General features: G+C 49.8%; 1 protein-coding gene across 7 annotated transcripts in view; it reads right to left on the bottom strand.

Moving 5' to 3' along the window:
* Positions 1–16,013, bottom strand: part of MTMR14 (myotubularin related protein 14) — a 46,361-nt gene that overhangs the window by 15,301 nt on the left and 15,047 nt on the right. For 4 of the 7 annotated variants that reach the window (XM_025885654.2, XM_025885651.2, XM_025885653.2 and 1 more), the window contains 8 exons: positions 15,936–16,011; positions 15,575–15,635; positions 13,958–14,080; positions 12,807–12,880; positions 8,082–8,152; positions 7,393–7,467; positions 1,616–1,682; positions 228–313 (listed from right to left, as the gene is read on the bottom strand). In XM_025885654.2, coding sequence (XP_025741439.1) covers positions 228–313; positions 1,616–1,682; positions 7,393–7,467; positions 8,082–8,152; positions 12,807–12,880; positions 13,958–14,080; positions 15,575–15,635; positions 15,936–16,011 — 633 coding nt within the window. The remainder of the gene's footprint in view (positions 1–227; positions 314–1,615; positions 1,683–7,392; positions 7,468–8,081; positions 8,153–12,806; positions 12,881–13,957; positions 14,081–15,574; positions 15,636–15,935; positions 16,012–16,013) is intronic. The other 3 variants (XM_025885652.2, XM_073901598.1, XM_073901599.1) reach the window with 2 other exon arrangements.

Here is a 16,013-nt window from a genome sequence, read left to right as displayed (position 1 = left end):
AAAGCCCCCCTCCTTGTCCCAGGAGCTGAACTGCAACCACAGACCCAGTGACAACCGGGCTGCCCAACAGTCCCTACAACAGCGTTAAACCTAACACTTGCTCTGAACACGTGGGGTTCTTCATCCCAAATCTCTAATTTCTGGAGGCACTCCTAATGCTCCCAGAGATCTTGGTAGATGGCCTCAGCAAGCTCCCTGACCCCAAGGCCCAGCCCATCCATACTCACAGCCCACAAGGAAAGGCGTAGGAGAGAGATGAAGAGGGGGGTCCGATCCCAGCCTGAGATACAGTGTACCAGCAGCCCGCTGTCATCTACTCAGGAACCACACGACAGGAAACCCAGAAGCAAAGCAAACATGGGTGCATGAGAAGAGGACATGCCACCACCATGGTCTGGTGTTAGAGAGCCATGCCACCCCTAGTCTCCCTCTTCCTGCAGGGCCTCCCCAAGATTCTTCTCCCACCTACTCCCAGAAAGAGGTGGGTGGCAGGCACTTGTCTCTGTACACAGCATTTCTTCTTCTTTCTTCTGGCTACCTTTCTAGAAAAGCAGTACTGCTTGGGTAGTACGGCCCAGGTCATTTAGGTGGGGCTGACGTGCATATCCCCACCCAGCATTTCTCAGGGGTCCCTACAGGTATTTTGGAGGAAGACAACTCTTCACTGTGCAGGGCTGTCCCAGGAACTGCAGGACATTTGGGATTCTTGGCTAACCACGCATCAAATGCTAGTAGCCTTCCTCCAGTGCCTGTAACACCCATTTTTCCAGAAGCCCCCTTCCTCCATGTTCCTACAACACCCACTTCCCCAGAAGCAGTACTGTCCCAGGTAGAGAACCACTGCTTAACTCCAGAGGTAGGCATGTGACGTTTTTGCACACCTGGCCACAGTGACTGGTTCAAGGATGGGCACTTGACCCAAAGCGGGTCAATGAGCATGAGCTCTGGGACAGAGGTGCTCTCTCTCTCTCTCTCTCTCTTCTGGGGGAGGTCAGATGGCAGGAAACAAGAGTGGTTACAAAGCTAATGAGACAGCGGGTATGAGAAACAAGGGGATTCTTTGTGACATTTCTTAGGCACCTGGCTTTGCTTTGGGGCTTTCTTGGTTATATAAGCTAATACATTTCCACTTGTTTAAGCAAGAGCAACCCCACAGAAGTCTTGACTGGTATCGATGAGTTAGTCAGCCCACCCTAGAGACACTGAGCATGATGGGCCCATCCAATCAAAACAGCCAAACCAGCTGGAGTACCATCCGGAGAACAGGCCCTCTAGGGACTTTCATATGTGCCCAGTAAGAATCCAGAACTGATTTTCTCTCATCTTTCTGAATTAGAAGAGGCAGTTCTGGCCCCACACACAACACTGATGATCAAAGGTCAGCTGACCTAGTGTAGAAACACTGTGCATAGTTCAGCTGGTAATGAGCTCACAATTTTGTTTTCTAAGGTTTTGAGGAATAAATTCCCTTGCCAATGGCCAAGGGAATCCCTAAATCCTTCCCCCATAAAGCAAAAGGCAGGTGTGTGACCCCAACAAACATATTCATGGTATCATGACCTGGGAATACCCAGAAGGGCCAATGGCTTGAGGGTTGAGGAGGAGGCAGACTCACCATCGCTGTTAATTATGGAAAGCAGCAGTTTCAAGTAGTTCTGTGTTTGTTGCACCAGGTCCCAACTCTGTTGACGAACGATAAAAGGTGTCTAGGAATCGATATTTCACTCAGACTGGGAACTTAAGGTATTTACGAAATAAAATCCAAGAGTTATTCTTGGGCAACAAGTACCCCAGAATCTTGGTCACAGGCCTTAGGCCCTAAATCCCAGATAATTTGAGATTTCACTCCCACGCTAAGAGCTCCTCTCACCTCTCCCTGCACCCTCACCCTGTGGGCCACCCCTACCCGGCATTCTAACACGATGTGATGGTGAGGAGTGGGAAGCCATGCAGCGGCCTGGGCAACTCACAGCCTCACAGCCAGCAGCAGCCACACACTAGCCTTCTCTAAGCCCTGGGCTCCCAGCATGGCTGTCCAGTGAGGTTAGAGAAGCAAACAGAGGCTTGAGCCCGTGAGCACTGGTGCCAAATGGAAAGAGCCATTCTTTCATCTGCAATCACATCACAGAAAATACCAACCTTCAACCTCCTCATCAACCATGTTTCATTCACTTTTCACGGCTATTCACTGCATACTTTTTAAAAGGATTTATTTATTTATTATTATTATTTTTAAAGATTTTATTTATGTATTTGACAGAGACAGACACAGCGAGAGAGGGACCACAAGCAGGGGGAGTGGGAGAGGGAGAAGCAGGCTCCCCGAGGAGCAGAGAGCCTGATGTGGGACTTGATCCCAAGACTCTGGGATCATGACCTGAGCCGAAGATAGACGCTTAACAACTGAGCCACCCAGGTGCCCCTAAAGGATTTATTTATTTTAGACAGAGAGAGAGAGTGAGTAGGAGGGGGAGAGGAGAGAGAATCCCAAGCACGGAGCCCCATGCAGGGCTCGATCTCATGACCGAGAGATCACGACCCAAGCTGAAACCAAGAACTGGACACTCAACTGACTGTGCCACCCAGGCGCCCCTGCATCCTCTGTCTTTTGATGAATAATAACTGCAGTCTGATTGGCAGACAAAATCTTTTAAAACAGGAGGTCCATGGCGGGGGGGGGGGGAATGAAAAACAAGAAAAACTGCAGAAAGTATGGTACTTCTGTTCTAGCCCAAGCTAAAGGTCTAGACCAGATGCTCTGAGAAACCGTCTAGTGGAATCCGGAATTCCATGGAGGGGCCTGAGCCAGTTTGGAGGCTCCTTTCCCCCCAGCTGGGGACAGCCTCCCTCCTCAAGTGCTTACCAGTGTTCTGGGGCTGAGTGGAGAGGCCAGCGGGTGCCGGTGAGAGGGCACTTCCTGGGGGAGGGTGAACATGGCACCTGGAATTGGAATGGTTTTCCCAGGAATTGAGAACAGGCTCATTTACGTGAGCCTCGCCCGGGCCCTGGAGGGCTCTGACCTACTTCGGCAGCTCTGGAGACGGCGGCTGCAGCGCGCCACTCACAGTGTCCTTAGCCACAGCAGCACACGGGGCTCGGCGCTCGTCTGGCTCAACCTGTCACAGACACCGCTGCCAACAGATCTCCCCTGAGCCGGGATTCTTGCGGGTGTGGAAAAGCAGGAGAGGGGCAAGGAAGGAGGCAGGAGCCATGCGGCAGCATGAAGCCCAAGAAGGTCAGGTAAGCCGGGGAGAGGCCGCAGTGGCAAGAGGGCAGGAAGTGACCAAGGGCAGTGGCCTGCAGAGCTCCGATAGCCATGGTGGCGACTGGAAGGGGACACCAAGGCCCAAGCAGAGGCAGCAGATTCACTGCGCCCAGTGCTGGCACAGAAACCGCAGGCTGGGGAGCTCTAGGTTGGGAGAGGCCCAAAGTCACAGAGCTAATCTGAACCCAGCCCTGCCAGACCGTGAGAGTCACGTCTGTAGTCACATGCTACACCGCGGGGACTTCTCTGATAGCAGAGTCTGAAACTGAAGTTTGAGGGGACTGCAGAATGTGAGGGGGACCTGAGCAACACACTAAAATCTAGGCTCAGCACTAACTTTCTCTTCATAAGTGCTCCATGAACAAGTCTCTGGGGACAGAGCTCAGCACCATGCCACTGCTTATGTGTCTATGCTTGGAGTACTCTTCCCCATGGCTGGCCAACTCCTACTCATCCTTCAAAGGCCCAGCCCTATTATCTTCTACTGAGTCTTCAGAAACCCCTGGTCAACACCTCTACTACCCAGGTGATGGTGATGCTGTTGCCTCTTTTCCCAGCCTAAGCCCAGTGAGGGCCGGAGGCTGTTTTGGAATCTCTGCATCTATAAGGCCTAGTGCTTTGGGACGAGAAGGCACTGCAGAATGTCACTTCTCTGACTGTTCATAGGAGTAGCCACCACTGGAAGGGGTCCTATGCCACAGAAAGAATGAGCAGACCTCTAAGGAAATCAACCCTTTCACGGAGGGCAGCAACACCCATACATGTACTGCCAGAAGGGTTCCTGCACTTGGGAACATTGCTGGAGGCCTGGCCCTGGGAAACAGCAGTGTCCATGACGGTCCCAGCCCCCTAACAGGGCTGCAGGGGCGGAAAGGCAAAGTGAACTTCTACATGTGTGCTGACTAAAAGGAGACCTGTGAGATCGTGCAGGACCCTGTAACTGGCGAGCTGAGCCTAGTATGATCCATGAGGACCAGTAGGGAAGCTTCCTGAAGGCAGTGACATCCATATAAGAGGGGAGGGAAAGGAGACAAGTTTTTTCTGCCAGAGAGAACAGCATGTGCAAACCTGGAGAGCATTCTTCTGTTGAGAGGCCAAAAGGAGGTCAGTGTGGTTAGAGAAGAGGGAAGGGACGGCTAGTCACAAGCACAGGGCTGGACCGTGGGGAGCCGAGTGGCCCACTAAGCGTCACTGGACTGTACTCTGAGGAAAATGGGACAGTCAGTAGCGCATTCTAAGGAAGGGGTGACAATGATGACCTTGTTCCATCATTTGAGTATTCCTATCTGCCAGGCCCTATTCAAATGCTTTACGTTCACTACTTCCAGCTCCCCCTCAACGGAGCGCCCGTTCAGACATGAGACGCACCCAGATGCCAGTGGCCTGGACTAGGCTAGTGGTACAGGAGATGGAGGCAAGAAGATCTGGAGAGTTTCACCAGGAGCAGAGATTTAGAGAACTGATGGGACCGGGCAATGGATGTGGCAGGAAAAAAACCCACATTTTGACTTTGAGCATCCGGGTGAACGGTTGAGGGCCTGGGGTGCTGTGGGTTGTGGCCAATTCCATTTCAGACAGTTTGAGTTTAAGGTGGTTGCCTGAAGGGACACTGATAAGGGGTGATGTAGACAGGCACCTGGGTGACTCAGTCGTTAAGCGTCTGCCTTCGGCTCAGGTCATGATCCTGGGTCCTGGGATCGAGCCCCACATCGGGCTCCCTGCTCTGTGGGAAGCCTGCTTCTCCCTCTCCCTCACTTGTGTTCCCTCTCTCACTGTGTCTCTCTTTGTCAAATAAATAAATAAAATCTTAAAAAAAAAAAAAAAAAGGTGATGTAGATGTGGATACCCAAGAAAGGCATGGCCCAGAATCCCGGGTAGGGGAGAGCAGTGGGCTTACGGAGTGGACAATAGATGAGGTCACCTGGGGAGATAAAGAGGACTAACAGGGAGTCCTGGACACTCATGCTGAAGCGGCTAACAAGGCAGACCCCACACCTGGCTGAGGAAGAGGATGGTGGGAAGCCCAGTGAGACCAAGTAGCTGAGCAATACTGGAGACGGGAAAATGCCCTGCCCTCCTACTTTTGTGCCTAGAATTTTATTAGCGTTCACTCCCTTGAGTTAACAGGCTAGCAGCCTACTTCTGAATTATCATCATTAAAATTGATCTGGCATTTCAGTTAAGAGGCCACTTTCATACCGTGATCATATTTGAACCTCCCCACAACTCTGAAATAGGTGTTGTCGTCACCACTTTTTGAGGAAAGTGAGGCCATTGCTCAAAACCACAAAGCCTTGACAGAAGGGCCGAACAAGCTGGGGCCTAGATCCAGGGCCTTGATCTACTAAGCAGGACTCTTCCTCATATGCACAGGACTCCCTCCTAAAGAGACCTACATCCTATGCAGCATCAACACATTAAACCCCTATTTGCACCTTATTTGGTTAAGTCGTTCATCAGACCTAGTTTGTGCATAAGAAGAATGGTGCCAGAGGCGTGCGTGGGTGGCTCAGTTGGGTTGAGCGTCCAACTCCTGGTTTCAGCTCAGGTCATGATCTCAGGGTCATGGGATCGAGCCCTGTGTCATGCTCCAGGCTCAGTGGGGAGTCTGCCTGAGATTCTCTCTCCTCTCCCCCTTCCTCTGCCCCCGGTGTGCGCGTGCATATGCTTGCGTACTCTCTAAAATAAATAAATCTTAAAAAAAAAAAAAATAGAATGGTGCCAGAAAGAAGAGTTAAGAATGGCTGGAGGTAGGGCCCATTTGACACCTCTGCATACAACAAATTAAGAAGGAAACCTGCAAGTTTTGGAATCTCTGGGGACAAAGATCTGTCCACTCAATCTGTCTAGGTACTGCCTAGGACATGAGACCAGGGGATAGGGTTCCCCAACCCATTGCTTCTCCAGGCTTCTGCGGCACAACAAAAAACTGGCCTGCTCTTCTCCCTCACCTGCAGACAGAACACCTGCTACCACTCTAACTCATTCGGAGAGTTATGCAGTACCGACTTTGTAGTCAGAGGCTGGGTGTAAAAGATGAGCACAGCCTCTGCCTTTACAGACCCCTTACAGACCAGGACAACAAAGCTCAAGGTGATACGGGAGCACACAGCTGCCTAATCGGTGAGCCTGGCCTCTCTGCCAGAGAGAGACCTCAAGGCTAGATGGGAATTGTCCAGACCCAGGGACAAAAAAAGGGAAGGAAACAGGATGTTTCCTAGGGATGCACTGGCTTGGCTTCTCCGGCTCTAGGCTCCGTGCCAGTTTCTGTGCTGGGGATGCACAAGCTGGTGTTCCCCATCCTCCCGGAGCTCAGTCTACCAGAGATGGAGAAGCAGATCTCTACATCAGTGACTTCAGCTCAGTGGAAAATTCCATGGCAGATATGCCCAGGGTCAATGGGAATGCAGATAGAGGCATCCAAACTCTGGGGAGAGGGGAGAGGAGGTATGTCGGGGAAGTCTTCCTGGAGTGGACACGGGAGCCGAATCCTAAAGGCAGTGTGGCAGCCAGACAAGATGAGAAGACAAGGTGAGAAGTGGCATCCAGGCAGAAGGAACAGACATGGGGAAGGCAGTGGGGAGAGCAAGGCTACTTGTCCTACTTGTCCTGGCTGAAGCAAGTGGCAAGGAAACTGCTGATGGCCTTCAGGTTTCTACAGTGGGCTAAACATGCTTACTGGATGAATCCATCCAGTAAGACTGGGGCCCTTTCCATGGGGAGAGGGGAGAGGAGAACAATGGAAATAATTTTAAAGTTTCTATAATCAAACGAGGTCAGACAGCTCTGCACTTCCTCTGGCAGAACATGCATTTAAAAGGAAAATGAAAAAAAAGTCACTAAAGCCCAGAGCTGGAACAGCAGACTCCATGAGGTCCTCTGGAAACAGAAGCTGCTGGGGGATGTAAATCTTTGAGTGAGTCATGATCGGAAAGCTTTCATTTTCTGGGCCAAGAGCAAATCTGCAGAGAGCTAAATGGATAAGCAGCTCCTTCTGTGCTAGGCTGTGAGAGGTCAGAGGGCACGAGCCAGCCCTTCTGGTATCCGCATGAAAGACTTCTAGGGCAGGCACCGGGGACCCCCTCCATCCCTCCCTTATCCTGCCCTGCTCCAGTAAGGCCCCTCACCTGATACTGGCTCCAGTCAATGTTCAGAGAGCAAGTCAGGAAATCGGGGATGCTCAGTGGGGCATCGACGTAGTCCTGAGGGCAGAAAGACACCTGTGAGATGCAGGTGGCCACCAGGAGAAGCCATGATGACAGGGCGGGTCACGACCCTGAAGCTGTGGCTTCCATAGGCAGGCAGGACATCCTTCCACAGTGCTTGCCTTCTCTGGGCCAGATGCCTGTGCTGCCCTAGGAGTGACAGTCTGAAAATCAAAGGGACCAGACATTGCTTGCAAGTGGAGTTTTTCAGTGGGCCATTCTACTGTTCGCTGCTGCGACAGACAGGATGACTCTGCAGTCAGCGTCCAGCAGGCTCCCGGGGCCTGCTCCTGCCTACTGAGAAAGGAACAGAATGCAGGTCCCACTTTTTATGCAGATGGTAGAGCAGAGAGAAAGGATATTTCCTATCTTGTCCCTGAAAAAAACCTTTGAAGAAAGGGATAAATTAAAGGGGGAGAGGAAAGCATATATGAGAATTCCAACATGTGCATAGAAAGAGGAGAGGGAAGGAAAATAAGGATACTCATCCATGGCAGAGAAGAGAAAGGAAAAGGTAGTTGTTTTCCCCAAAAAGACTGCAAGCTGTTCCCTGTGCTCTCCCTTTGCAAAGAAACGTTAAGACCCAAGTTGACGAATGTCACTGCTCATACCTGCTTCCAGTTAAAAATGAGCCCTTCGGCCATGTAATCTCGGTCCTTGTATTCCTTGAAAAATTCACAGCCTGCAAGAGAAGGGCAGAGTTAAGACATCACCCTTGCTAGCCCAGTTTCCCGAGATGCCCCTGAATGCTGAAGGACCCAGGTGGCCGCCATACTGGTGGGCCCATGTGAGACCATGGCTGACACCGGTGGGGACTGGCACGGGCAGGCAAGAGCTAGTGCTCCTTTGGTTTCCAGTTACAAGCCCTCCTGATGGGTACGGCCTGCCAGCACACCTCTTTGTTTCTGTCCCCAGCTGGGCTCAGCAGTTACTGGTCACTTCTCCCTGATTTCAGGTCCCTTTTTCCTACACGTCCCTGAAGTGCCAACAGCCAGCCAACAAAGCACGGTTTACGATCTGAGTGCCGACGGCACTTTCCTCGGCCACTCCCCTAGTTACCGAGGACCATTCTCCCTCCTGTCTAACACCAACCTCACATGCCTCCAGGGACATAGCAGAAAAGACCACAGACAGTGCCTGAAACATGACAGGTGCTCCAGAGACACGTCCGTCTCCAACAAACCTGGCTGAGAGGTCCTTTTCTGTCTCATTCTCTAGAAAAATTCTAAGAAACTCTGCCAGAGTAGGCCCTCAGGAATATAGAGAGGAACAGCGGAAAGGGCTTCAGCAACATTCTCGGCTTCAAATCTGAGCCTTTCACTTACCTCTGTGATTGCAAACAGGTGGTTTAACTTCTCTAAGCCTTGATTTTCTCATTTATAAAATGGTTGAAGATGAAATACTACATATAAAACACCTAGCAAGCACTGTACAGATGGCTTTTGAATGACAGCCATTGGTATTATGAATAATAATAGTGCTGGTTATACCATGCTGCTTCTGCAGGGAGGGCCCACAGGGGCTTTGGTCGCAGAGAATGAGACTTACTCATCTACCACAGCACAGGGAGCATTTTGGCTGCTGTGGCTTCAAGAGTGGGAGAAGGCATTTCGACGCAGTTTCCTGAAGTTATTCTCACTTCCTCGACCAGAACCAGTACAAACTTCAGAGGGCACATGCCTTTGACCACAGGTCCAAGCCCGGTGAGGTCCCCACCCAAAGGCAATAAAAGAGCTGTCGAAATACTGTGGAGGTGGCCACAGGCCAAAAAAATTCACATGGAACCTCCCCAGCTACTCTTGGGCCAAGTTCCTGTGTGAGGCCACCCCAGGCAAGACTGGAAAGGTTCCTTCGGAGAGGAAGGTCTGGAGACGCAGCCCATGTCCTGTATCCCGGGCTTCCAAGCCACACACACTTCTGCACTCTAATCCCTCAGGCCTCACTGCTGATCGAGAAGTCAGGAAACCATCCTCAGCTCTAATGCTCCAGTCTAAGGTGCCTCACTGGCAGAAAGAAGAAATATAAATATCAGACAGGGGCCCTGGGCTTATGAGCCCAGGTTTAGTAAAGCCACCAATTATCTCTCAGAGCTCCTTCGAAGGACCAGTTTCCCCAAACTTGACCTGCTCAAATCAACACTGCAGGCTGTGGGCTGAGCTCCGGCCAGCCTGTGATGCAGAGGCAATTTCTTGAGAGAACTGGACAGAATTAAAAGAGATTCAGTACCCAGGGCAATGCCTGACATTCATTACCTAAACAGACTCCTAAACCCACTGAGAGACAAGAGAGATGAGACCAAAAGCAGGGGTGAGAACAGCCATTCACTCAAGAAGAAAACCAATCAGACCTGTGTAGCTGAATCTTCAGCTATTTTCGTGTGTTGAAGGAAGTGCTCCCAAGAACACTTCTCCAGGTCAAGGGCCAGTCCAAATCCAAGTCCATCTAACAGAGCTAGAACTGAGAGCATCAGAGTTCCCATCTGGCCTCACAGTCATCAGAGGACTCAGCTGAGATGCATGAACAGCTACAAAGCACAGTTCATGACTGGCCTTTCAGTAATGGTTAACTGTTTCTTTTCCTTGGGAAGAAGTAATCCAGGCTTGTAAAGAAATTGTAAAGAACATAAGCAGAGCAGGTAAAAAGTGCCTCTCCCGTCCCCTTACCTGGATGTGTGATGGCATCTCCCCCACCTCTGGCCTTATGGTTTCTATTGATTTGGAGTCTACTAATTTCCCTCCCACCAAGACACACACACAACTATCAGATGTAGTACACGGATACCTTGGGAAGAAGAGGGAAAAAAATTCACAGGTTGTAGCGTCTTAACCATTTTGGCTATTTCCTGCTCGCCCTTTTGTGAAAGCATTTTTTCCCTTACATTGTTGACACTGTACTAATACAATTTTGTGTCCTGCTTAGCATCTTAAGCATCTTTCCATATCAAAAATTCTAAGCATTTTTCTATGACTATGTAATCATCATTCTAATGAAAATGCTTCTCGTGTTCTGCTAGTATAAACAGACATCACAATGAACATCCTCAACCCCGAGTTAGCTGCATTATGGCCTGCTGAATAACGGGGTCAAAGGGTGTTAAGATTTGGGGAGTCCTGTAGCAAGTTGTCACACTACAGCAGAAAGGGTGCGGTGCTACAGTTCTGGAGAAGTAGTATGCAAACTTCCTGCAAAACTGTTTTTTCTAAAAAAAAAAAAAAAGTAGGAGGGGAAGAATGAAGGGGGGGAAATCAGAGGGGGAGACGAACCATGAGAGACTGTGGACTCTGAGAAACAAACTGAGGGTTCTCGAGGGGAGAGGGGTGGGGGGATGGGTTAGCCTTGTGATGGGTATTAAAGAGGGCACGTTCTGTGTGGAGCACTGGGTGTTATGAACAAACAATGAATCATGGAACACTACATCAAAAACTAATGATGTAATGTATGGTGATTAACATGCCAGAATAAAATAAAAAAACGATTTTTTCCAAACCAAACTCTACTTAAAACCTAAATATAAACAACAAAGAAAGTGACGCGTGGTTCCTCACACAGCACAGACTCTTCCTGTTCAGCAGAATACGTTGGTCTGTGGACCCCCAAAACATCTGGGAGTTGGGAGCTGGGTCTGAAAATTAGCTTTAGAGCTATCTAACTGCTCCAGCACAGACACTCTGCGTAGGACACTTCTGTCACAATGTGGCTCAAGCCTACAGCATCACCATCATGGTTTGCATCTGCCCCCAACAGCTTTCAGGGAAGAGAAATTTCCCTGAGCCTGTCCTCCCTGTGTACCCATCATTTAGTCTGCTGTTTACTGAACACCTGTTAGGGGTAGATCTGGCACTTTACCTTGAGATAAGCCCCATTATCTTCATTTTATGGAGGATGAAGCCAATGTGAGGCGGGGTTGAGGTGCTTATTCAAAGACACACAGAACTATAGGGCTGGGACTCGCGCCCTGCTCTACGTAGCACTAACCGCTAAGCTGGCAGAGAAGAGTGAAGAGAGACTCCAGGGGAGGCCATTATGGGAAGAGTGCCAGGCTATCAAGGGTCGTGGTTTGAATACCACCAGCTCACACTGGGGAGGATACCCTCTCCTGCCAGTCACTAGATAAACTTGTAGTTCTAATGAGAAGACCTGCTGTAGAGCAAACCTGTTGTCCCTGGCCTGCTCTTGCTATTGGCCATGTGGCTCCAACGTGAGGAGACAAGGTCCAGCACAGGACCGAAGGCGGATGCTGATGCTGAGAAGGAGAAGAGAGGTTTCAAGGAGAAAGAGAAGACTTCCTGCTGTCTGTTGACAAAGTCCTGGCTGACATTAGGGCTCTCTGACGGCCCTTGCTGAATAAGCAGGTAATGATCAGAAAGTTTCAATGTTACCAACCGGACATAGCTTTACTATCCAGTACATTCAATACTGCCCTGGCCATAGGTCTCATACGTACCTGGGCACCAGAGACAAGTGCAGCTAAGCTCTGTGTACGCCAAAGTGTTTTACAACATGGTGAGGCCACCCATGGTGTACAACTGGGGACACAGCAATTATGTTCTTCATCACCAGGAGGGCCTCACCTAGGGCAATTTCCATAAACAACCTGATCACCCCAAGACAGACATTCAAAGGTTCAAATCCACAAAGGCTGGCGCAGCATGATTAGTTGCTGACACAGAGTAGTGGTAATGTTGTTTTATGCTGAAATAGTGTTTTACCTGCTCAGAGCACCTTCACAAACATGATCTCATCTAAGCTTCACAACAAACCTTGAGTTAAGCCTTTCGAAGTTCCAAATGACACCTGAGAAAAGCTGAGGCTTGGAGAGGTGAAGTAACTCGCTCAGGGCTGTAGTAGTAGTACCTGAGCCAGGGGTCAATCCCTGGACCCCGAATGGAAAGTGCCTTCCAGGACAGTGTCCTACCCTAAGTGTGAGAGCTTAAGACTGAGACCCACAGTGTCCTATGCTGATCAACATAGGATCCTCCGGGCAGGGGGGATGGGAGGTGGGGGAGAGGAGGCATGGCGGTGCGCCTGGGTGGCTCAGTCGGTTAAGCGTCTGACTCCTGGTTTCAGCTCAGGTCAGGATCTCAGGCTCATGAGACTGAGCACCATGTTGGGCTCAGTGCTCAGCACGGAGTCTGCATAGTTTCCCCTCTCTCCCTCTCTTTCTCTCTCAAATAAAGAAATAAATCTTTAAAACAAGACAAACACAAAACCTAAGATCATCCGGGAAAGCTCTAGAGCACCTATGTACCTCAGTATAGAAGCCTGCAGATGGCCTCCGAGAGCACCCAGTCCTAGGAAACCTGTCTCTTGACTAGACACTGAAAAGAGCTCCCTACCTGGATACGGGATGGAGAGGAGAGTGAAGTCGGCATAGCGCTGGGCTTTGTCCACCTTCTCGGAGGAGGTTACACTACAAGACAGGACACAATGTGTTATGGCATCACAACACATATGCACCATTCCCCAATGAGTATTACATCAATGTAAAATGAACCTCTTGCTAAAGAAACTACTCTTCAGATTTAGGAATGATTCCCTTCAGCAGTGCTGACCTTGAACAATTAAGAAATGTAACTTCTCTGCCCCCTACTCTAACTTATCAAGCAAGAGAGGTTACTCTCCAATTCTGCAGCATCCAAAAGCGCAACAACCTCCCCGCTGAGTCCCACAAATGAAGGCAGCACGACCACCCTGACCCAGAGGGTGGAATGAGATGAGAACAAGTAACTGAGACACTGTCCAAAGGCGGCTTCTGGGGGACTCTAGCCTCTCCTGTCTTCTCCAATATTCACTGAGGACACTCCTCAACAGGGCGGACAAATGGCATCTGAAAGGGAAAGACTTTGGACATTCTGATGGAAGAAGGGAGAAGGGAATATTCAGGTGTCTGTGCACAGCTGAGCCGTAAGGCCTCAGTACGTCTTATTTTCTAAGACAACCTCCGCGTAAGTAAAAGTCAGTATTATGAAAAAATAAAACATTTTTTGGGGGGGGGGGAATTCTACAATCTCATCACCTCAACCCAACTTCCATTATTTTCAAATTTTGCCTTATCAAATTTCAAGATTTGGTCCATATGTGAAGTAAAAATTGGGCATATACACTGATTTTTGTTGTTGTTGTTCCACTTAGAAAGAGACTCTAACCTACCAGAGATGGTGCAGAACTTGGAGCCAAGGGACAAACCTTCAAGAGCTTCTAAGAGAAGAAGGCAGCAGAGCGCAGGTTAGAGACTCGTGGCCCCTCAGTTATTACCTGCATGACCTTGAGCAAGTTACTTAACCTCTCTGTGCTTTAGTTTCTCACTTGCAAGAGGGGCATAGTAGAACCTGCCTTGCAAGAATGTTTGAAGATACAGCTAGAAGATGTACAGCAAGCCCTCAGCATGAGGCCTGGCATATAGTGAGCCCTTAGTAACTGCTGCATACCATCACCGACCTGAAAAGCGGTGAACATATCACCAATGCAGGAGGTGGCCTGTACTTACTTCATGCCAAACTTCACCTTCTTGTTCTCCACCATCAGGTCGCAGATGTATTTGACTGACAGGTACCGAAGCAGCTTGATGTCATAGCCTCTGACCTTATCAAAAAGATGTGTGTCGGAACTTCTGAAACAAAGAGCCGGAGGGAGAAGTTGTACTGCACACTCATTCAGAGAAGTCTGGGGGGTAGGGAGCATGTTCAAGGAAGTATAGATGTCACTGGCAAGAATTTCTGTTTCCCTTCTCCATTCGATGGAAGGAGGGCCGAGACAGGACAACTGGCTTCAGGGAAGGTGACTTTCTAAGAGATTACCCTGCTCTGTGGAACATATTTCAAAGAGGAGCAATTTGCAGCCAAGAACTGGGAAAGGGCTTTTTGGCCCTGCTTGGCATTAAGCCAAAAGACTCAAGATAATCTCTTGAGTTCTAAAAAGCAGCAAGCTGGTGGCTGATAGAGTCTCTGAGCTTCCATGAGTTTGTCTCCCTCCAGCCCTTTTCCCATTTATGACCATTTTTAGCCATATGATTTGCTCATAATGTAACAGAGTGAAATGCTTGTTGGAGATGGACTTTTTAGAGCTCTTTTATCACCCGATTGTGAAATTCTACCAAGTGAATTCCCTCTTCTTAGCAGGTCTAAGCAGCAAGGAGATAAAATTTTTCCTAATCCCCCAGGCTGTCTTTTGATCGGTCATACAGATAAAGACAAAAGTAGAATGAGTACAGTCACCATTAATTTTTTAATGCCCACTGCTTTGCTGTCCACAGCAGTGTCCTCGCCAAGAACAGTGTATGCTATGGAAGACAGCCTGGCTGAGGCAGAGGTCGTCTGATCTCAGGGGGAGAGCCAAACATTCTTGAGCACAAGCCAGGGTTGCTGCTCTCGGAACTAACAGGCAGAACTGGGCATAGTGAGATGCCTTTTCATGCACCAAACCATGATTTTGGGCAGCTGATCTTACTAGGGTGCTCGTGTGCATTCCAGAGATGCCTGACACCAGTTAAAGACTTCCCACGGGTACAGGCCATGCATGCAAAGGAGCTTTTCCAAAATATCTTAGGGTGTCATTTTCTAAAAACATTTGGAAAGGAGGTAGAAGAGCATGAACCAACCCATTTCCTCCCTTTAAGGGGGCCTAAAATAATTCTTTGTATCAAGCTCTATTATGGCATTGATGACAACTTGATGAACTGTGTAACTTCTAGTCTCTGGGTCTCCCACATGGGGACTGTAGCCCCTGCCCTGTGCCTTGGTACCAGATGTGCTGTGACACCTGGCAGGCTGGCTGTCAGCACCCTGGTCACACCCTGGAAACCACGGGGCTTGAACACACACACGTGTCTGAGCCCTGTCTCAGACCCGTAGACCCTGGGGCTGAGATATTGCCCAGGAGGGAGACAGACTGCTCAGACAGCCGATAAAATCAGCTCTGGTGAGAAGCTATGGGATGGACCTGAATGACCCTATTTCAGGGGCATGGACTTAGCCGTGGAAGGAAAGGAGCCAAAGCACTCACCTGGACCAGTGATGAACATACACCATCGGTATGAAAATGCCCACCACTGGTCAGATACCCCATCCCCAATACAAGCCCAGATCCATAACAATCTGGCACTGACCGAAGAGCGCAGTCCTCCTCGGTGATGTCCTCTGAATCTGCCCAGGCATCATCTGCACCCCCTGCCAGAGAAACCTGTCAGCACCAAGGCTGTTGCACAGGGCTCCACCCAGGGCCTTCCTGACCAGGCTCCTCCCACCCCACTCCGACACCACCCCCAAGGACAGCCCTCATGTCTTTCGGCATCAGATATCCCCTATGCCTGGCAGGCTTCTTTACCCCAGCATCTCCTTGAGTGAAGGGAAGGCCCCTGGTCTCCACCCAGATTGCTTATACTCTCTACCTATGCCACTGTGGTGTGGGTGGCTATCCTCTACATCTGGGCTCTTGTTCTTAGTCAGAGGAGGTAGCTCAGTATTCACCTGAGAAAATATAGTTGTAGCCAGTGCGTCCATATAGCTCCCCCCATCCAGCCAGGGTAGCCGACCTGCAAATGTGCT

Source organism: Callorhinus ursinus, unplaced genomic scaffold, assembly GCF_003265705.2.
Source record: "Callorhinus ursinus isolate GAN/ISIS: 27379988/994484 unplaced genomic scaffold, GSC_fseal_2.0 scaffold15, whole genome shotgun sequence".
Lineage (NCBI taxonomy): Eukaryota > Metazoa > Chordata > Mammalia > Carnivora > Otariidae > Callorhinus > Callorhinus ursinus.
The sequence above is the reverse complement of the archived record's forward strand: the minus strand, read 5'-3'. Positions and strand labels throughout refer to the sequence as shown.